The sequence below is a fragment of the Mesoplodon densirostris genome, chromosome 18 (genome assembly GCF_025265405.1).
Source record: "Mesoplodon densirostris isolate mMesDen1 chromosome 18, mMesDen1 primary haplotype, whole genome shotgun sequence".
In the NCBI taxonomy this organism is placed as follows: Eukaryota; Metazoa; Chordata; class Mammalia; order Artiodactyla; family Ziphiidae; genus Mesoplodon; species Mesoplodon densirostris.
Window position 1 is genome coordinate 4,512,497 of NC_082678.1, and position 22,021 is coordinate 4,534,517.

General features: G+C 44.3%; 1 protein-coding gene across 1 annotated transcript; it reads right to left on the reverse strand.

Moving 5' to 3' along the window:
• Positions 1-16,731: 16,731 nt before the first annotated feature.
• On the reverse strand, positions 16,732-19,465 carry SPMAP1 (sperm microtubule associated protein 1). The gene is made up of 3 exons (XM_060082619.1): positions 19,259-19,465; positions 17,798-17,897; positions 16,732-16,939 (listed from the first exon to the last, which is right to left on the reverse strand). The coding sequence occupies exons 1-3, from the start codon at positions 19,463-19,465 to the stop codon at positions 16,782-16,784; spliced, it is 465 nt and encodes a 154-aa protein (XP_059938602.1). The 3' UTR covers positions 16,732-16,781.
• Positions 19,466-22,021: the final 2,556 nt, after the last annotated feature.

A 22,021-nucleotide genomic window follows, 5' to 3' on the forward strand; every position in this document is an offset into this window, starting at 1 on the left:
AAGACCACCTACCCTGCAAAGTTGTTGGAAGAATTAGATGCAATTACATTTGTAAAGCATTTCACATAGTCTCTGGTAGATCGTAGATGCTCAATAAATGATAACAATTCTATCCACAAAGTTACCAATATCCATAGTAACTTCTCTCCTAGGGCTGATTGACACCAAAGGTTGGGAGGAAGAAGATGGTTCTAAAAGTCAGTGGTGCCATAGTTTTGTGGTGGAAAGTACTTGAAAACGAGACAGGGCTATTTTTGAGGCAGAGATAACTGAAATTGCAGAAACTACATGAACCAATTTCTTTTCACTAGTGTTTCTCAAAGTGTGACCTGGGGACTACCTATAATAGAATACCTTGAAGGTCTTCTTAAACATGACATGTTCCTGGACCCTACCCTTGAACCACTGAACAGACTTTCCAGGGGTGAGATTCTCAGATTCTAGAAAGTTCTTCTTGTGATTCATGTGCACACTAGAGTTTGAAAACTACTGCTTTAGAATAAAGTTAGTTTTCAAAGATAAATAAATAAATGAAATAGTCTTGTCTTAAGCCAGGAAACCTAAAGGTTATTTACAAACACTGTAATACAGAGCTGTTTTCCCAATGAGGAGAGGGGCGTTATGAGAGGCAAATCAAGGAATTAATTGCCATGACTGATCTGTGTTGCCTCTCATCATCATTTATTCATTCATTTGTCCATTCAGTGGATGTCAGACTCCGGACAAATTGTACTATAGCCATAGTCTGTAAACTGATAAATGCTCTTCCCAAGGTAGAGTCAGGTCTTTGCTACTCCTCAGCTACTCCAGAGATGGTTGTCCCAAATTCTGCTGCTTTGGAGCTTGTACAAGCCAGCCCTACAGTCAGGTAACCATAAATAGCCCCACAGCTGTTAAGTCAGGTTAACAACTATAGGCCCTGATCAAATGGTCTGGTTAGGCATGAATCCTGCAGAAATTGGTGGAAGAGTGAGCTGTTGATATAGGTTAAGCCAGAAAGCATCATCCAAGTTAGGGAGCATTCCTTTCTTCCTTCCTGCATCCATTCAGCAACCTAAGGGAAAGATTATTATGTGTTAGTTAGCACTATACTAAGAACAATGCTAAGTATGGAGGCTACAAAGATGGAAACTTTCCCCTGGGCTTTATACCCCTTTATGGTATAAAGGAGGAGGCAGATGCCTAAATACCTGACATCACTATAGTGTAGCAAAGACCATAATTGAGAAACATACAAAATAATATATTAACCCAGGGAAATACAGATTTTTTGCACAAACAGTGAAGCATAGTGTGTGCTGGGGTCAAAACATACCTGGATTAAGATCCTGGCATGCCACATTGCAGGTCCGTTAACCTTTCTGAGCCTTAGTTCCCCCATTACTAAAACAATGATTTTATTAGTACCTAACCAACCTCATAAAGTTGCTGTGCAGATTCAGTGAAGTAATGTTCTACTTCTCCACTTCAGTCATTCAAGTACCACTCTCAAAATTTTTGTCACATTCATAAAGCAATGATATTTAATACTTTTACTTACATTGATTCACCTTTTTAAAAAAGTCCCCATCATTTTATTACGAAATTTTTCATTCAACACAGGTGAAAGAATTTTACATGATACACCCATATACCTACCAACTAGATTCTACAGTTAACATTTTATTCTACTTGCTTTATTACATTTCTATACATATATCTATCCCTCTCTCCATCCAGTAAGTCCTCCTATTTTTAGTACATTTAAAAATTTTTATTTATTTTATTTATTTATATTTGACTGCGTTGGGTCTTCGTTGCTGCGCGTGGGCTCTCTCTAGTTGCGGCAAGCGGGGGCTACTCTGCTTTGCGGTGCACAGACTTCTCATTGCGGTGGCTTCTCTTGTTGCGGAGCACGGGCTCTAGGCGGGCGGGCTTCAGTAGTTGTGGCTCGTGGGCTTTGGAGCGCAGGCTTAGTAGTTGTGGCGCACGGGCTTAGTTGCTCCTCGGCATGTGGGATCTTCGCGGACCAGGGCTCGAACCCGTGTCCCCTGCATTGGCAGGCGGATTCTTAACCACTGAGCCACCAGGGAAGGCCCTTTTAGTACATTTTGAAGTAAGTTGCAGACAAACAGTACACTTCCTCCTAAATACTTCAGTATGCATATCATTAACTATAATTAGATATTCAATTTTTACAGTGTTTATGTTAAAGTTACATTAAATGAAATGCATAAATCTTAGGTGTATGTTCACTAACTTTGTGTAACCCAAACTTCCAGCAAGAAATGGAACATTGACATCATCCCTCATTCCCCTTCCCAGTTAATCTTTGTCCCTCCCCCCAACAGGCAACCACTTTTTTAAAATATTTATTTATTTATTTTGGTTGTGCCGGGTCTTAGTTGCGGCATGTGGACTCCTTAGTTGTGGCATGCATGAGGGATCTAGTTCCCCGACCAGGGATCAAACCCAGGTCCTTGGCAGTGAGAGTGCAGAGTCCTAACCGCTGGACCACCACGGAATTCCTGCTATGAATGTTTCTATATAGGTCTTTTGTGAGCATATGTTTTCATTTATGTTGAGTAAAATCCTAAGAATGGAATTGCTGAGAGGTGGGTCAATAAATTTTATTTTTATACAAACTGCCAGACCTTTTCCCAAAATGGTATATACCATTTTACATTCCCACCAATTTGCTTGAGAGTTGGTATCTGGTGTTGTCAGTCTTTTTAATTTTAGACATTTTGATACATGTGGAGTGTCACAATGTGATTTTAATTTGCATTTTTCTGATAACTAATGATATTAAATATTTTTTCATGGGTTTATTGGCCATTTATTTGTATCTCTTCCTTTGTGAAATGTCTCTTCAAATCTTTTCTCCATTTCTTAATTGGATTGCTTACGATCTTTTTACTTTCAGGTAGTAAGAGTTCTTTACATATGCTGGACGCCAGTTCTTTGTCAAATATATATTTTGCAAATAATTTCTCCTAGTCTAGACTTGCCCATTGATTTTCTTAACAGTGTCTTTTGATAGGCAGACACTTTAAATTTTGATGAAGTCTAATTTATCAATATTTTCTTTTAGGCTTCTTGTGTCCTCTTGGTAAAGGAAAAATTATTCATGACACTTGTTAAAGAATAATTTTATTTAAGATTAGGGCCAATAGGGACCAACCACTGCAATGGGGTCTTGTAGTGGGAAAGAGATTGGGCTCGACTCTGAATGAAACATGGGCAAGTGGGAATTTACAGCCAAGCAGCAGCGCAGGGGTTAGTGGATGGAAAATTACTAAGAAAAAATATCAGGGGCAGGGATAGAATTCTGGCTAAACCAAACTAAAGGCAGGCCAGAATGATCACACATCACCTGCAGGATGATGGGGGATGAGGGACCAGGTCAGATATGGCGGAGGGAGGATTCTGATTCTAACTAAACTGACTTCGCAAGATTCTTGCTAAAATTGGACAATGCAGAGAGGAACACGGAAGTCCAAAAGTCAAGGCTTAGTTGGAAGAGAACTCAGAAGAGTGTGCATGCCTAAGTTTGCTCATGGAGAGACTCCTAGTCATGCACTAAGAAACCTTTGCCTAGCCTAAAGTCAGAGGGATATTTTCCTGTTTTCCTTTAACAGCGTTAGGTCTATGATCCTTCCAGAATTAATTTTTTTGGAGACAATCATTTATTTATTGCACAGGACAAGGTCATTTAAACAGGGGGACATCATAAAAATGTGTTTAGCCTGGGGTTGCAAGCATCAATGCTCACAACTCCAATGGAAACAGGCCACATACAACCAGGAAGGTATTGACATGCCACTCAAAAACAAGCCACAACGCCTAGGAAACAATCAGAGAGTGTTAAAAAAATAAACAACAGGCCCCCAAATGGAGTCACTTGTGCTAAGTCTCACATCAGCAAACCAAGACTTAATACCGAATGTAACTGCAGTTTCAGCTTCTCCCAGGAATGTGACCAATCTGGAATTATCTGGTCAACACTAGTGAGGTAATCCACTTCACAGACCCCCCAACCATCCCCAAAGAAAGGTGACCTTGCCTGACACAATCCGTTCTTTGCTGGAATAACTTCCTTGCTCTCGCTCCTTCCGCCTATAAAAGTTTTCCATTTTTGTACAGCTCCTCAGAGCTCCTTATGAATTGTTATATAAAACCAACTAGATCTTCAAATCTACTCAGTTGAATTTTGCTTTTTAACAGGAGTCACAGAGCATAATAAGAGGCTCCAGTTCACCCATCTGCATTTTCTGTGGCTGGGTCCTTAGCCCATAGCATTTGCCTGGTGTTGTGGTTATTAAGAAGGAGACTTCCTGTATTCTAGAGAGCCTTGAAGAGTACACACTTCTGGGTGTCACTGAAATCAGAGTCAACTCTAGGCTTAACTAGCTCACATCACTACATTTTAGGTCTACCCTAGGTAGCGATGTGCCATGTCTGGAATTTATTTTTGTGTATGGTATGAGATTCATCTTCTTCCATATGGATATCCAGTTATTCTAGCACCGATTTTTGAAAAGATTTTTTCTCCCCATTGAATTATTTTGGTGCCTTGTTAAAAATCAAATGACCATATAAGTGGGATCTATTTCTGGGCTTTCGATTCTCCGCCACTGATCTATTTGTCTATCCGTATGCCAGTACCATCTGTCTTGGTTACCATAGCTTTATATAAAGTATGGAGAGCAGGCTCAATTTTGTTCCTTTCTTTGAAGATGACTTCGGATGTTCTAGGACTTTTGTATTTCCATATACATTTTAGAATCAGCTTGACACCTTAAAAATGCTGGAATTTGATTGGGATTGTGCTGTTTCTATGGGTCTGGAGAACTGACATCCCCTATCATGGCTGAGTCTTCTATATGTGAACATGGTATATTCTTTTATTTATTTGAGTGTTCTTTAATTTCAGCAGTGTTTTGTAATTTTCAGAATAGAGGTCTTGCCCATCTTTTGTTAAGTTTATTCCTAAGTTGTTTGTTGTTGTTGTTGTTGTTGTTTGCAGTACGCGGGCCTCCCTCTGTTGTGGCCTCTCCCGCTGCGGAGCACAGGCTCCGGAAGCGCAGGCTGAGCGGCCATGGCTCACGGGCCCAGCCGCTCCGTGGCATGTGGGATCTTCCCAGACCGGGGCACAAACCCGTGTCCCCTGAATTGGCAGGCGGACTCTCAACCACTGCGCCACTAGGGAAGCCCCCTAAGTATTTTTTTTAAATTTATTTATTTAGTTGGTTGTGCCGGGTCTTGGTTGCGGCACGTGGGATCTTTGCTGCGGCATGAGGGATCTTCTTTTTTTAATTTATTTATTTTTGGCTGCACTGGGTCTTCGTTGCTGGGCACAGGCTTTCTCTAGTACCGGCGAGCAGGGGCTACTCTTTGTTGTGGTGCACCGGCTCTAGGCACGCGGGCTTCAGTAGTTGTGGCACTTGGGCTCAGTAGTTGTGGCTCGGCGGGCTCTAGCACGCAGGCTCAGTAGCCGTGGTGCACGGGCTTATTTGCTCTGCGGCAAGTGGGATCTTCCCGGACTAGGGATCGAACCTGTGTGCCCTGCATTGCCCACCAGGGAAGTCCATGAGGGATCTTTTAGTTGCGGCATGCAGGCTCTTGGTTGCAGTGTGCATGTGGGATCTAGTTCCCTGACCAGGGATTGAACCTGGGTCCCCTGAATTGGGAGCACGGAGTCTTAACCACTGGACCACCAGGGAAGTCACAGTATTTGTGTGTGTGTGTGTGTGTGTGTGTGTGTGTGTGTGTGTGATGCTATTTTATTTTTAATTTTTTTGATAGTGAGATTTTTTCTTTCACTTTTATTCTTTTTTTAGCAAGAAAAAAATTTATTAAAAGAAGAGTGAAGGAATTCCCTGGTGGTCCAGTGGTTAGGACTTGGCGTGGCTCGGCCGAAAAAAAAAAAAAGAATAGTGGAAAACTTACAGATATTGAAAACAAACTTATGGTCACTAAAGGGGAAACGTGGGGGGAAGGGTTAAACTGGGAGATTGGGATTAACATATATACACTACTATATATAAAATAGATAACTAATAAGAACCTACTGTATAGCACAGGGAACTCTGCTCAATATTCTGTGATAACCTATATGAGAAAAGAATCAAAAAAAGAATGAATATATATATATAAAGAATATAATGAATATATATATATTTATGTATATATAAAAAGAATGAATATATATATATATATATATATATCTGAGTCACTTTGCTGTATCCCTGAAACTAATACAACATTGTAAATCAACTATACTCCAATAAAATTTTAAGAGAGAGAGAATAGTGGAAATGACTCATATGTCCATTAATAGAATGGGTAAGTAGACTGTGAGAATCAGACAATGAAAGATGACAATGAAAAAAGCAAACCACTGATAGAGACAACAACATGAATATATCTCACAGACCTAATCTTGAGTAAAAGAACCGGAGAGTATGCACTGAGCATGTGCTGTTAATTCCACTTATATAAAGTTCAGAAACATGCAAAACAGATCTATGGTGTTCGTGTCAAGACACTGGTAACCGTTAGTGGCAGAGGGGCTGCAAGGGCACCTGGTGAGGGATGCTGCATGCTGGTTACCCAGGTGTGCTTGGGGTGGGATGTCTATTGAGCTGCACACTTTTGATATGTGCTCTTTTCTGTGTGTGCATCGACGAAAGTCACACAGAAAGAAATCAACACAGAGCTACTCGGTAAGGCAAAATGTCACCCGTAAGTGCTGAAGAAGCAGGGTTGGGGCTGTAGGTCCAAGCATGCTTCCCAAACCCGGCACAGAACTTGAATGAGCACCTCTCTGTTGCTGTGGCTGAGCACTAAATGCAGCTGTTTGCTTGGGGATGCCTCTGCCTAGGTTATGCCCATATCAGGACCTGACATTGGATTATTTATGCATTTGTTTATTTTCTGTCTCCCCAACTAGGGTGTGATCTCACTGCAGGCACGTAGTAAACACACAACAAATATTTATTGGATGTATTTGCCTCTATATGCTTCCTTCACTGAGCAGAATTTGCCTTCTCATGGATGTATTCTTTCACCTATATTCTTTTTTTGCAAACATCCATCGTCTTATATAGATACAAAATAAAAGAAATAGAAGAAGAATTTTTCCCTATGATGAGAACTCTTCAGATTTACACATTTAACGAATTTCATATACAATATACAACAGTGTTAATTATATTAATCATGTTGTACATTACATCCCTAGGACTTATTTATCTTATAACTGGAAGATTGTACCTTTGACTACCTTCATCCAATTCTCCCCACACCCCGCCTGTGGTAACCCAAAATTTGATCTCCTTCTTTATGAGTTTGTTTGTTTTTCATAACTACATTATTTTTCAGAATCCAGCAGCTTTTAAAAATATTTTATTTATTTATTTATTTATTTTTGGCTGCATTGGATCTTTGTTGCTGCGCACGGGCTTTCTCTAGTTGCCGCAAGCGGGGGCTACTCTTCGTTGCAGTGTGCAGGCTTCTCATTGCAGTGGCTTCTCTTGCTGCAGAGCATGGGCTCTAGGCGCACGGGTTTCAGTAGTTGTGGCACACGGGCTCAGTAGTTGTGGCTTTTGGGCTCTCAGAGCACCGGCTCAGTAGTTGTGGTGCATGGACTTAGTTGCTCCGCAGCATGTGGGATCTTCCCGGACCAGGGCTCAAACCCGTGTCTCCTGCATTGGCAGGTGGATTCTTAACCACTGCGCCACCAGGGAAGTCCCTGTTTGTTTTTGAAGAATAATTGACCTACAACACTATGTAAGTTGCTGGTGCACAATATAGTGATTCAATATTTCTATACATTTCAAAATGATCACCACTGTGAAGCTATTTTATTATTATTTCTTTTGTCCGCACCGCACGCTCGTGGAATTTAATTCCCCCACCAGGGATCAAACCTGGGCCCTGGTAGTGAAAGTGCCGAGTCCTAACCACTGGACCGCCAGGGAATTCCCCACTTATTAGTTCTTGTAGCTGTTGTATACGGAGTCAATATTTACTTAAATTTATTTGAAAAAGAAACTTTAACAGAAAATCAACCCTGTGGAAAACAGTCTAGCAGTTCCTCAAAAGGTTAAACATAATTACTGAAAACAGAGCAGGACCCTATGGTCCTTCCCCGCCATATCCTCCGCCTGCCTTTTGTCTGTGAAAAAACTTTAGCCAAAGAATAAGTTTAATCAGAGAAATAAGATAGTTTAGTCATTAAGCATAGTCAAGGACCTTTAGTTCCTTCTCAAGGGCTATAGATAATATTCTGTGCCATGTCCTGTGAGCTGTCTTGTAGATACTGAAACCCCCCCCCAGAAGTTAACTACGTGATGACCAGACTGTAGCCATGACATAAGCTGCTACAATTCCGAGAACTGGCCTCAAGGAAATGGGAACAAACCCTGGAACTGAAGATTAACTGTACTTACAACAATCAAGATGATGCTGGTCAGACCACCGCATGACCAATTTTAAGATGACTGTCAGAGCTTTCTGCATGTAGCCCCCTCCCTCCATCTATAAAAGCTCTTGCCCACTGATTGTCAGTGGTGGGGAGTCAGCCTTTGGACAGGAGTCTGCCCTCCCCCCGGTTGCCAGCATTCAAAATAAAGCAAATTTTCCTTTCCACCAAACTTGCCTCTTTATTGGCTTTTGAGCGGTGAGCAGCCGGACCCCACTTTCAGTAACATTACCAAATGACCCAGCAAGTCCACTCCTCAGTATATATGTAGGTTAAATGATAACATATATCCATACAAAAACTTGTACGTGAATATTCATAGTGATTAAATAAAACTCATATTTTATAGCAAGAAAAATTTAAACAGAAAATTTGTCTTTGCCCATTTGAGCCTCCTCCCCCTCCCCTTTAGTGTGCATCTGCATTAACCAGATCTCTTTAGAGATAACATTCCTTCTTAATCTCATCAAGGGTCACAACTCCTTAGGAGATAACCTTCCTTCTTAATCTTGTGACCCGTGACCCACCCACTACTTGCTTTGTACCTGTAGACCTGGATTGTGTAAACTGTCATTTAATGTACAGTCCTCAGTCTCAAAACCATATATAACTGTGCTTTGACCTCTAATGGGCAGAACAGTTCTCAGAGCTTTCTGAGAGGCTGTTCCTGGGTTATAATTCTCGATTTGGTTTGAATAAAAGTTTCCATTTCTTTCTTAGATCAACTATTTGTTTTCTTTGACAATAGCAGCATTATTCATAAGAGCCGACACATGGAAACAACCCAAATATCCATCGACTGATGAATGGCCAGATAAAAGTGGTATATCCATACAATGGAATATTATATGGCCATAAAAAGGAGTGAAGTCCTGATACATGCTACAACATAGATGAACTTTGAAAACCAGTATGCTGAGTGAAAGAAGCCAGTCACAAAAGACCACATGTTATATGATTCAATGTGTATGAAATGTCTAGAATAGGCAAATCTATAGAGACAAAAAGTAGATCAGTGGTTGCCTAGAGATGGATAGGTTGGAGGGAATGGGGAGTGATTGCCAGTGGGTATGGGGTTTCTTTTGGGGTTGATGAAAATGTTCTACAATTGATTGTGGGGACCGTTTCACAACTCTGGGAATATACTAAAAACAATTGAATTGTGCATGTTTGATAGGTAAATTTATCAAATACGAATTATATCAATAAAGTTGTCATTAAAAAAGGAAAACCAGTATCACTTGCCATAAGTAGAATGGAAAATCAAATACAAATTATTAAACACTAGCTAGGGAATTCCATGGCGGTCCAGTGGTTAGGACGTCATGCTTTCACTGCCCAGGGCCCGCCGCGTGACACAGCAAAAACAAACAAATAAAAAACACTAGCGAGATAGTTACATCTACTCTCTTTGATTAAAAAAGAGAGAGGATTCAGAAGTGTTAGACAGTTGACACCAAATAAAACTTTTCCCTTAAGTTACTCAGGAACAAAAAAGAATTGAAAAAGGAATAATTTTTTCACTCTGTGGTTCTGTGTTTTTTGTGACCTGAGGTACAAGATGTGAAGCCAAAGTACAGCACCGAGTGTGTGGCATGTACTCCATCCACTTAAGCAATTCTTACTAAGTGGCAAAGGAAGGGACATAAAAGCATTTCAGCTATGAATGTACAAACAGGCTTCTAAAAGTGATGCCAGAGAGGCTTGTCTGCTCACCCGCCGGGGTGGGCGGGGCTGGGAGCTGAGGGTCTGGCTTCGGTCTGGTTGGCGGCGTGAACACAGCCTGAAGGGAGTTAGTGCGCCACGGCCAGCCGGGAGGGAGTCCGGGAGAAGTCTGGAGCTGCCGAAGAGGCAAGAGACTTTTTCTTCCCTCTTTGTTTCCTGGTGCGCGTGGCGAGGGGATTAAGAGCGACGCTTAAAGGAGCTCCAGAGACGGGCGCGAGCCGCGGCTAACAGCGCGGACCCCAGAGACCGGCATGAGACGCTGCGGCTGCTGCTGCCGCCACCAAGAAGCCTGTGTGCGAGCGCAGGTCACTATCTGCACCTCCCCTCCCGGGAGCCTGTGCAGCCAGCCACTGCCAGGGTCCCGGGATCCAGGGACAACTTCCCCGGAAGAGCGCACGGCGCGTCTCGGGCTGGTGCAACGTCACGCCGGCCTCTGCCGCCGCACGCTCGCCCCGCACTCCGTACCCCTCCCTCCCCCGCGGCCTGAGGGAGCCAGAGCCCCCGAATCAGCGGCTCCTTTAACCCCGTCCTGTCTGAGCGAAGGACAGACGCCCTCCAGCGACCTACACGCAGAGGCGGGGCCAAATCCAAAGCTGAGCCCCGGGAGCTGTGCGAACAAAGAAGAGAAAGGGAAATCTCTCCCAGCAGCCTCAGAAGCAGCGGATTAAATCTCCACAATCAACTTGATGTACCCTGCATCTGTGGAATACCTGAATAGACAACGAATCATCCCAAATTGAGGAGGTGGACTTTGAGAGCAAGATTTATTATTTTTTCCCCTTTTCCTCTTTTTGTGAGTGTGTATGTGTATGCTTCTGTGTGAGATTTTGTCTGTATAGCATTGCTTTCACCATTTGTCCTAGGGTTCTATCCGTCCTTTTTTTTTTTTTTTTTACTTTTAAAAAGAGACATAAAAGGTGTAGTGATTGCATAGGGAACAGTAGGACTTGAGATTGGGACTCCTGCTGGGTAATGAAAGATTCTAGTGCTGCTGTAATAAGTCCAAATTCTGTTGTGTTGCAACAAGTAAAAGGGTGGGGGACTCCCCTGGTGGCACAGTGGTTAAGAATCCGCCTGCCAATGCAGGGGACACAGGTTCGAGCCCTGGTCCGGGAAGATCCCACATGCCACGGAGCAACTAAGGCCACGCACGTAGAGCTTGTGCTCGGTAACAAGCCACCGAAATGAGAAGCCCGCACCCTGCAACTGATACAGCCCCTGCTCGCCACAACTAGAGAAAGCCCACACACAGCAACGAAGACCCAGTGCAGCCAAAAAATAAATAAATTAATTAAAAAATAAATAAATAAATAGGTGACCTTTTAATTACTAGGGTTAAAAGGTGGACGTGGCTCAGTGTGTTGAAAGCAACTTCAAATATCATCCTGGCATGTGTCTATCAAAACAAAGACACAACAAAAAGGGCAAGGAACTGAAGACAGCTTTCATTTGACCAAATGTGTATGTTGGTAGAGTTATATCTGTTGTTTGGCCAACAACTGCCATCCTATGTGGGGCATACGGTGTGCGCCCAGCACGTGGTAGGTGTTCTGTACTGTGGCTACATGAACAAATGAGTGAATGAATGAATGGGATAATGCAAGAAAACTGTTTGCTGGCCACTGTAAAGGACGAGCAAGCACAGCAAAGCAGTTGCTCCTAAGGAATTCCAACTCAAGAGATAGGCCACATGTATGCACGTTTGAAAATCCATATAAAAATAATTATCATAGAGAAACAAACATGGAACATGTGTATTTGTCAATAGCTTCATCCCCTCCCCAAACTCTTCTAAAACAATAGCATATATAACTTGACAAGGACAAAGAGAACTGGAGAAGGAAGAGAAGAGCTGTGTCAAACAGTTTTTGAAGATGGAAAGCAGTGTGTGGGGGTGTGATTTAGCAGAGAAGAGGAAGCTGAAACCTAAGTATTGGCTCTGACAGTGGTTCTTCATCTTGGGTGCACATTAAAATGACCTGGGAGATAAAGAAACAAATCTGGAGACCTGGGTTGCACTAGGCATCAAATTTTAAAATATCTCTGGGTATATGGCAGTTCCTCAAAAAATCAAACATAGAATTACCATATGATCCAACAATTCCGCTTCTGAGTACATACTCCAAAGAATTTGAAGTAGGCACTCAAACAGATATTTGTATATTCTGTTCATACTGTTCATAGTAGCATTATACACAGTAAGCAAAAGATGGAAGCAACGCAAGTGTCCACTGACGAATGGATAAACAAAGTGTTTATATATATGTTTGTATATATATATAATTCAGCCTTAGAAAGGAATGAAATTCTGACACCTAATACAACATGGAGGAATCTTGAAGACTTTATGCTAAATAAAATAAGCCAGACACAAAAGACAAACACGGTGTGATTGCACTTATATGAGGTACTACAGTAGTCAAATTTATACAGACAGAAAACGGAATGGTGGTTTCCAAGAGTGAGAACTGTGGAGAGGAACAGAGAAGAGAACTGACTGATACTTGAGGAATCCCAGAAAAGCTGGGAAATTGGCACCACCAGGTGGGCTGCAAATAGGGAATTTTGGTGAAAGTCTATATAAGGAGCAGTTAAGATTCTTAATCTCTATCCCCAGTCCCAAGGATGAAAGATCTGTTGGGGAGACTGAACCTGTGAGACCCCTCCACTTCCAACTGGGTGGCCAAGGGCTTTCAGAATGGCTGTAGGGATTAAGCGAAAGTCTGGTTATTGAAAAATGGCGTCACTAATTCCCTTCCTTCTCCTTGTTCTACTCCCCAGGCAGGAGATCTCAGAATTTTTCTATGGAGAAATCAAATGACCCAAGGAATAGGGGCATGGTGATCCACAGATATAGACATTTGGAAGTTGCCAGATGAAAAGGCTGGCTCACCGTTGGACTCCCCACAAGGAAATCCATCAGTCAGCAAGCCCTACTGAAGAATACAGAGCTTCCAATGGCCTTTACCCTATGGAGTGCCAGTTATTTGGTGACTGCTCTCAACACAATAATCTAAAACCAAAGGAAACAGCAGCAAAAAGGACACTGAGGAAAAATAGACAATACTTGGAGAAGAATACTTCAGAAACAACCATAATTTTAAAGAAACCAGAGAATAACCTGTATCCATAAAACTAGAACAGAATGTAATAGCAAAGGAGCAGTTGGAACTATGAGAAAACTGAAATCAAAGAGCTAACAAAGGGCTTCCCTGGTGGCGCAGTGGTTGAGAGTCCGCCTGCCGATCCAGGGGACACGGGTTCGTTCCCCGGTCCAGGAAGATCCCACATGCCGTGGAGCAGCTATGCCCTTGAGCCATGGCCGCTGAGCCTGCGCGTCCAGAGCCTGTGCTCTGCAACGGGAGAGGCCACAACAGTGAGAGGCCCGCGTACCGCAAAAAAAAAAAAAAAAAGGAAATGAGCAAATCTCCTAGAAAGTACAACAAAAAGACAAAGGAACAGTAGGGGAGAAAAGGTAAGTCCCCAGATGAGCAAACAATGGAGAACAAAGTATAAAAGAAAAATAAAACTTAAGATAGGATTTGAATCTCTAGATTGAAAGGGATCACCATGTACATCATTGAAAAACTTCAGAACATCATGAACAAAGATTCTAAGATCTTACAGAGAGAAGCAGGTCACATATGGAAATAAGAATGACATCAAGCCTACCAAGAGAAGCTAGAAGACAACGATGTTCAAACTTCTGAAAAAAAAATTCTCAACAATAATTTTATTCCCAGACAAACTATCTCTCAAGTGTTTGGGTAAAATAAAAATATTTTCAGACATGCCAGGACTCCAGAATTTTGCCTCCCATATATTCTTTCTCAAGAAGCTCCTGCAGATTATTCTCCACCATATAAAGAAGGAAACTAAGAAAAAGGAAGACATTGCCCAGGAAACAGAGAGAATCCAACACAGAGGAGACAGAATGGGAATTCCCAAGGCACCCCAAACTGGGTGGCAGGTCTAAACAGCCTGAAACAGAAGGATGGAGGGTGTCAGGAGGACTGCCTTGAAAAATTAATTTGGTAGGTTTGGAGCAGGTGAATAATTGTACTGTGAGGCTGTTGAAGTTCAAATTACCAATAGGCACAAAGAAAAATACACAAATGAGAAAATGAAGTAATTTTCTTCAGAAAAGTTTTCAAGAAAGGAAATACTATCACAGTATATATGGATAGACTCCATAATAAATAGTATTTACATGATCATGATAAAATGTGAACACGACTTAATACAAAATTTTGATTTAATTACTTTTAGCAAATGGGAAATAAAGGGGTGTGAGAAAGCAAACCTTTGACTGCCAGGACTGAAATTTATAACTTATCATGTTCTCTCCTTACAGTACTTTCTTCAAGGAGGAAAAAAGGTGTAGTGGTGATGCATTCATTTTTACATCTAAACACCCACCCCTCCAATTCTGGGGTAATATCTCATGTTGTCAAACCTGGTGAGGCAAGACCGCCTTGTCCCCTTCCTGGAGGAAAACGACATGCATGTCTGACCATGGCTCGGCCAATCAAATGCTTCCACTTGGCATTTTCAAACATGAGGAATTGTCCTGAAGATGTGCCTAGCGTTCTTGGCACAAGCAGTGGACACTTGCAGGGACAAGACTGAGCTGGATTTCTAAATTATATCTAGAAAAAGTGGGTAGGCCTTTTTTAAAGTTTCTTAGCCACACAGCACCTGTGGGATCTTAGTTCCCCAACTAGAGATTGAACACACACTCCCTGCGTTGGAAGCACTGAGCCTTAACCACTGAACTGCCAGGAGAGTCCCTGAATAGGTCTTTTTAAAAGGTGAGAGTCCCTGAATAGGTCTTTTTAAAAGGTATCTCTTTCTTGAGCTACAGAGTGCCTTCCTCTGATGGCTGTGTGTGGATGTGTCAACTTCCACTAGACTGAAAGCTCCCTGAGGACAGCTGCCCTCTTTCATCTTTTTTTTTTTTTTTTTTTTTTTGCGGTATGCGGGCCCCTCACTGCCGTGGCCTCCCCCGCCGCGGAGCACAGGCTCCGGACGCGCAGGCCCAGCGGCCATGGCTCACGGGCCCAGCCGCTCCGCGGCATATGGGATCCTCCCAGACCGGGGCACGAACCCGCATCCCCTGCATCGGCAGGCGGACTCTCAACCACTTGCGCCACCAGGGAGGCCCCTCTTTCATCTTTTAATTCACAGCAGCCTTGCGTGTACTAAGCTCTCACCAATACATGTTGTACGAATGTCTTTATCTTTACTCTGTCATACATCATATTGCTAAATTGTGTTCACAGCGCTCAGATCTAATCTTAGACTAAGAATTTCCTCATGGACTTTGTCTTAATTGAAGCCCAAGGGAGTCCTCCAGGGATCTGTTCTCAGTGGTCATTTAGAATGTGAGAGTAACTAGTACTTCTGAACAAGAATCGTTGAGAATTCTTGTCTTCCTTCTCTAGTGACCCTGGGGCTGGGAGTGAAGAAATATTTACTCACTTCCACTTAATGGAAGTAAAAGGATAAAGGAGGAAGGGAGGGGGCAACCAGGATTGAACCAGAGACCTCTTTTTTTTTTTTTTTGGCGGTATGCGGGCCTTCTCACTGTTGTGGCCTCTCCGCTCCGGACGCGCAGGCTCAGCGGCCATGGCTCACAGGCCCAACCACTCGGCGGCATGTGGGATCTTCCCAGACCAGGGCATGAACCCGTGTCCCCTGCATTGGCAGGCGGACTCTCAACCACTGCGCCACCAGGCAAGCCCTAGAGACCTCTTGATTTGCAGTCAAATGCTCTACCTCTGAGCTATAACCCCATGGCCTACTGGGACTCTCTTCCTTGTCCACTTATGGTGATTCAATACGAACAAGTTCCACCCACTCTGGAATTCTGGCAAGCTTTGTATTCTAAAACTCCACTTCCTTTTCTATCCATCATCTGCTCTGGTTTTCCTCTCGGCCACCAATAAACTGGGTGGGGCACTTGAAAAATGATATGCTGTCAACTAGCTGAAAAGGAAGCTGACATAGCATTAGTAGAGAAAGTTTCCGTATACACGGTATTACTGTGTCAGAATCCTCGGCCCCAGATACACTCTGATCGTCCCCTGCCTCTTGATGAGTTGAGGTGGGAAGAAGGAAGATGTCAGTTCTCTCGGATGGGATGACTCAGGAAAATCAGGAACTCCTTCTCAGGGCAACCAACGCCAATCCCTGTGGCCGCGCTGCCTGCTCCGTTCTTGATGGAAACAGTAGCCAGCTTCTGACCTGGGCCTTCCCGATGCCTGGGAAGAGCTTGGATGAGGGCTTAAGTAGTGTCCTTCCTCCTTATCACAGCTGCAGGGGAGACCTGAGGCCTCTCCTTTCAAGCCTGGCACTCCGTTTGCATGGAGTTTAAGGGCACAGCCTGAGATGCCCTTTCTCCTCCCACCTCCTCCATAGGGTAGGGAAGCCGAGGATGGAGAAACTAGCTTGCCCCCTCCACCAGCCTCAAAGAAGAAACAGCACACTTGGAGACACACACACAAAAGTTTTAATGTAAAATAACACTGAGAGTCCATAAACACATCTTAGAAATTCAGGTTGAGGAGTGTGAAGAGAAGAGGTGCCGTTAAAAGAGAGGGAATTGGGTGACTTCTCCAAAGACAGATGGGCGCTGGCGGAGGGCTGGGGTGTTCCGGCGATAGCCAAACTGACCATTGAACCCCGGGGTCGCTTTCAGATTGGCATTATAGTGGTCATGTCCGGTCACCTGCTGGATGGAATGCCCTTGTGGGACAGAGAGAGAGGCCTGAGCCTGTATTCAGCCCCCTTTTGCTTTCCTCACTCCCACTGGGCTGGTATAGGGGGCCAATCCAGGTATAGTCACTGTGCTCCCATGTCCCAGCTGAACCCTCAATCCTGAAAAGCCAAGGGTTGGTGGAGAGAGACAGATGGCATCCTGGAAACCAAACCTCATACTAGGAATAGCATGCAGGGGAGTGTGAATGGTACATGCTGGGACGGCAAGGGCCAGAAATTTCTGGGCTTGGTTGAACTTGCTTTGCTGCCAGGAGAACTGAGAAAATTTCACCCTTGCATTTGATCCAGCTGGAGAAAATGGATGAGCTCAATATGGCCAATGGTGCCAGGGGACATGTGACTAGAATGTGGCCAAAGGGTGGTGGAGTTGGGGTGGGAGGACGGTTCACCCTGCCAGAAAAACAGGTCTCAACTCTCCCTTTTCCTGTTGCTGCTAAGTGGGGCCTAGAGAGTGAGCAGGACACAGCCTGCTCTGGGAGCAGTGAGAAGAACACAGGCCTTCCTTGCAAAGAGTAGAATTCCAACCCCAGCTCAGCCTTTCTTAGCAAATCATTTTAACTCCCTAAACCTCAATTTCCCTGGCTGTAACCTGAGGATACTCTGAGGGTAAAAAGCACCTGACATACAGCGAATGCTCCATAGCTATTAGGGAGCTCTGTGACACCATCTGCTCACGTATAAGAAGAAGAGCTAGAGGATGCAGAGACCCTGGGTCTCTTCCCCCAACCAGGTCTCTTTATGGCCCAGTTTCTCTCTCTGTGGAATGCACACCACTCTTCCTAGGTGGGACCATGGTGAGACTGGAAAGGGAGGTGTGGCACTTGCCTGCCCCTGACCAGTTTCTCCTGTTGAGGTATCTCTGTTCTCGCCCGAAGATTTGGAAATATTCCACTGTCCAGCCATCCCCTCCTGTACCGCCATAATCCTGAGAATGAGGGAGAAAATGCAGAAGACCATAAGTCATGATGCAGAGAGAGGCACAGTCCAACCCCAGCCTCCGGGCTTGATGGAGTGAGGGAGAGGTCACAGCCAGGGGTAACAGGGCCAGACAGATTAAATATACTTAGTGACTTGCCTTTCAGTGAGAGGCAGTGTAGCTTGGCAGTTAAGAGCTCAATGTCTAACACCAGAGAGACTGGTTCTAATTCCAGCTCTACCCCTAACAAGCTGTGTGACCTTAGGATAATGACACAGCTTTTTTGGACCTCAATTTCCTCATCAGTAAAATGGGGGGTTGCTTTGAAATTTAAGTGAGATATAAAGGGCCTTCAAATAAAGGCCCTGGCATACTAAAGTTTCAATAAACATGATCTTCATTTAAATGAAAATAATACCTACCACAAATGGTGTCTGTGACGATTAAAGAATACTTACAAAATGGAACATAGAAAATTTCAAAAGTGTGTACCCCATATTACTTTTCAAGCTTTTAAACTCTCGAGTTTTCCCCCAGATTCTGGCTCCTTCTGCTATAAAAACTACATGAGTAGACAGCAAACACACACAAACATGGCACACACAGGTGTGTGTGTCCATATGCATGTACTGAACACACATGCGCACACACTAACACCCAGGACCACAAAAGCTCCCAAGATTTGTTCACAGAATAACCCGCATTAAGTCCTCCTCTCCCTAAGTCACTGACATGTATTATAGACACAAATATTGGAAGCAAAAGTGCTGGAAAAAAATGGAGCCGAGCCTGTAATAGCCTCAGAATCTTTGATCCCGGGGAAGTACTCTGCGGGGGAGGGGCAACATCCACGAGGGAAAATGCCTGGGGAGAAGCGAAGGCTGCAGAACTTTGGGAGGTTTCCTTCCAGTCAGCTCATAGGAGGTCGCAGCGAGCGAGCCCTCTTGAACTACGACGTCACTGGACCGAGGGCACCTCGCCTAGGTAGGTTGTCTTTTTACCGATTGTCGGGCTTTTTGAGAATTTGCGGCGGGAGGCCACCCCAAAGGGTGGATCCGTGATGCCAAAAAGGACAACGAAACCCATTTGTTTGGCAGAGGCTTGCAGAAACCCAAAATGAAATCATTCTCAAGTTCAGGCGTGGAAGGTGGCTCTGTGAGCTCAGTGAGCTTGCGCTCAACACCTGTCTCCCGCCTCCGCCAGTTCCCGGGTTTCATTAAGAAAACTGAGAGGGTGCGAGTCGGGGAGCCTCCCTGGTGGTGAGGGCGCTGCCATGAGACGCCCGGATCTGGGAAGTCGGCCCCGCCACGAGGGCCAAGCTCTGCGGGCACGAAGCTCTGCGGGTAGGGTCCTCCACGGCGCTACTGTACCTGACCAGTTTTCCGCAAGATGGGCGGAACCACGCGGCTCCGGAAGTACCGGCGGGCGTGGCAGTCCTGCTGCGCATTGTAGGGCGGAATCGCCGACCAGAGCTTGGGCCTCACGTGCTCATAGGTGCGGGCCATGGTGCTCACGGCCACTCCATCCAAAACGAAGTTCTTCTCCAGACTCAGGGAACACGCGCGAAAGCGTGCCATCCTAACGACCTCAGCCTTCAAGAACTATTCTAGCGGGAGCGGAGGGTCCTGGGGGTGGGGCTCCCCTGCGCATTGTTACGTGATGTCAAAGACCCCTGTGACGCAAACCGTATCGTTCCCATCCTACGAGGTAGGCTCTCGGGGCTGCGGGGGAAGTTGCTTAAATGGTCCAGAGGTGAGGGATGTCTAGGAGGGAACCATGCAAGAATCAGAGATTGAAGAGAAGGGGGATTACTGAATGTGGGCAGTGTTAACGCAGTCGGGCTCAGCTCCCTGTTTTCCTTTTAAGAGCAAGGTTCTCTGCTCCCACTTTATTATATATATTTCCCAAACCCAGTTCCCTTGAAAAGCTTGTACCCAGAAAGGATCAGAAAGAGCTCAGAGAGTATCTACGTCCAACTCTCGTTGTACAGAACTGGAAGTTGAAGCTCAGAAATGTTGGAATATTCCCTAAATCCATTTAGTGGCAGATCCAGAACCAGAATTCAGATCTCCTGATTTCCAGTAAACCCACTTAAAGCACTTCTCCCCTCCCCACCCAATTCTCTTCATCAGCTATTCCTCCTCCCGTTAAAATTTAAAAAAAAAACAGTAAAAGTTGTACACTTATCAATAAAACAGTAAGTCCCATACTTCCCTCTAATATTATGTATATATGATAGGATACAGCAAAACGTGAACAGTGATCTTCCCTAGTTATTGTGGTTACAAGTGATTTTTCCTTCCTTTATATTTTTTACTTCCCAAATTTCCCCCTTGAATAAACTCATATGGATGCTTTACATATCCAAGTGGCTCATACAAATTCCCCTGCTCCTCGCACCAACTCTGAGGTGCTATTATCATTTTACAGATGAGGCAATAAATCCAGGAATTCTTTTATGTTACTACTATAATACTAGTAACGTAAACATATTATATATAATAATGTAATACAAAGGCACGTGTTAATTAGAAAAAGGTTGCATTACACCTACACGTAATAATCACCAATCCCAGCATCTCAATACTCAGCATATTTAATCTTTCTACACTATGACAGGCAAGCTCCTAGCAATCAAATTTGAAATTACAGGAAGTCTATAATTTGAGCCCATCCTATTAAAACGTGAAGAGAACCTGGCAAGAACATTAGAGGACTTGAGAGGACGAGGGGAAAAAAATGACAGGCCCAGCTCTCACCTCACATTTGAGGAAGGCAGATGAGAAATTTCATATTATGCAATGGGATTTAAAAAAGATCAATTTTAAATGGAGTACCTGGGGGCTTCATGTCACATTAAAGACTTGAAATTCACCAGCCTGGAGGATGGGGTGGGGAAGAAGACTGGTCTATTTTACAGACTTTGGGATTTAATGTTCCTAAAACCAAGACTGACTCAGTCTAGACAGAGGACTGGTCCTCAATCTTGGCTGCACTTCAGAATCTCTTAGGGAGCTTTAAAAAGTCTTGATGCTGGACTCCCCTGGTGGCGCAGTGGTTGAGTCCCCCTGCCGATGCAGGGGACACGAATTTGAGCCCTGGTCCGGGGGGATCCCACATGCTGCGGAGCAACTAAGCCCATGCGCCATAGCTGCTAGGCCTGTGCTCTGGAGCCCGTGAGCCACAACTACTGAAGCCCGTAAGCCTAGAGCCTGAGCTCCGCAACCAGAGAAGCCACAATGAGAGGCCCACACATCGTAACGAGGAGTGGCCCCCCGCTCGCCGCAACGAGAGCGCCACATGCAGCAATGAAGACCCAACGCAGCCAAAAATAAATAATAAAATAAATGAATAAATTTGTGTCACTGCTTTCTAGTTCTGGTACATCTGAAGGACAAAAATCTGAAGTACAAAAGAGAAGTCGGGCCTCCCTGGTGGCGCAAGTGGTTGAGAGTCCGCCTGCCGATGCAGGGGATACGGGTTCGTGCCCCGGTCTGGGAGGATCCCATATGCCGCGGAGCGGCTGGGCCCGTGAGCCATGGCCGCTGAGCCTGCGCGTCCGGAGCCTGCGCGTCCAGAGCCTGTGCTCCGCAACGGGGGGAGGCCGCAACAGTGAGAGGCCCGCATACCGCAAAAAAAAAAAAAAAAAAAAAAGTCATCTCACCAAGTGACTATGTGCTAGGGTCTCCACATACACTCTAATCCTCAGCCTTTCACCGTACCCAATCTTACAGATAAAACAATTTCCAGATACTAGATACGTGGACACACACTTTAGCTCTTCCAACATCTTTAGGCCAGACTATTGACCCAAACCAGCCAAGTGCTCCTTTTCCCCCGGACCCTGAATGTCACCTAAATCAACTGTCACGGCTTGGGGAAAAAAAAAAGCTACAATGTTCAATACCTTCAGGCAGAATTTGCCAGGGCTCATGCCTGTTGTGCTGGCATTCTATCATCTTTTATTCTCAAGCTAGGATTTGGCAGATACATGACCATCGTGTCAAAATACTTTTTGATAGCAAAAAACTTGCAGATACTAACAACTTAGTCATCTTCCATGAGAGCAATTATTATGTGTCAGGTTTTACAAATAAACTCATTTATGTGCCAACTCACCCAAAGGAAACCTG

Excerpts from the sequence above, each read along its gene's own strand:
- SPMAP1 (XM_060082619.1), bottom strand. The coding sequence starts at position 19,465 with ATGGCACGCTTTCGCGCGTGTTCCCTGAGTCTGGAGAAGAACTTCGTT. Across the intron at positions 17,898-19,258 it reads TCTTGCGGAAAACTGGTCAG|GATTATGGCGGTACAGGAGG; the intron begins GTACAGTAGCGC and ends CCTCATTCTCAG. Across the intron at positions 16,940-17,797 it reads GAGAAACTGGTCAGGGGCAG|GGCATTCCATCCAGCAGGTG; the intron begins GCAAGTGCCACA and ends CTGTCCCACAAG.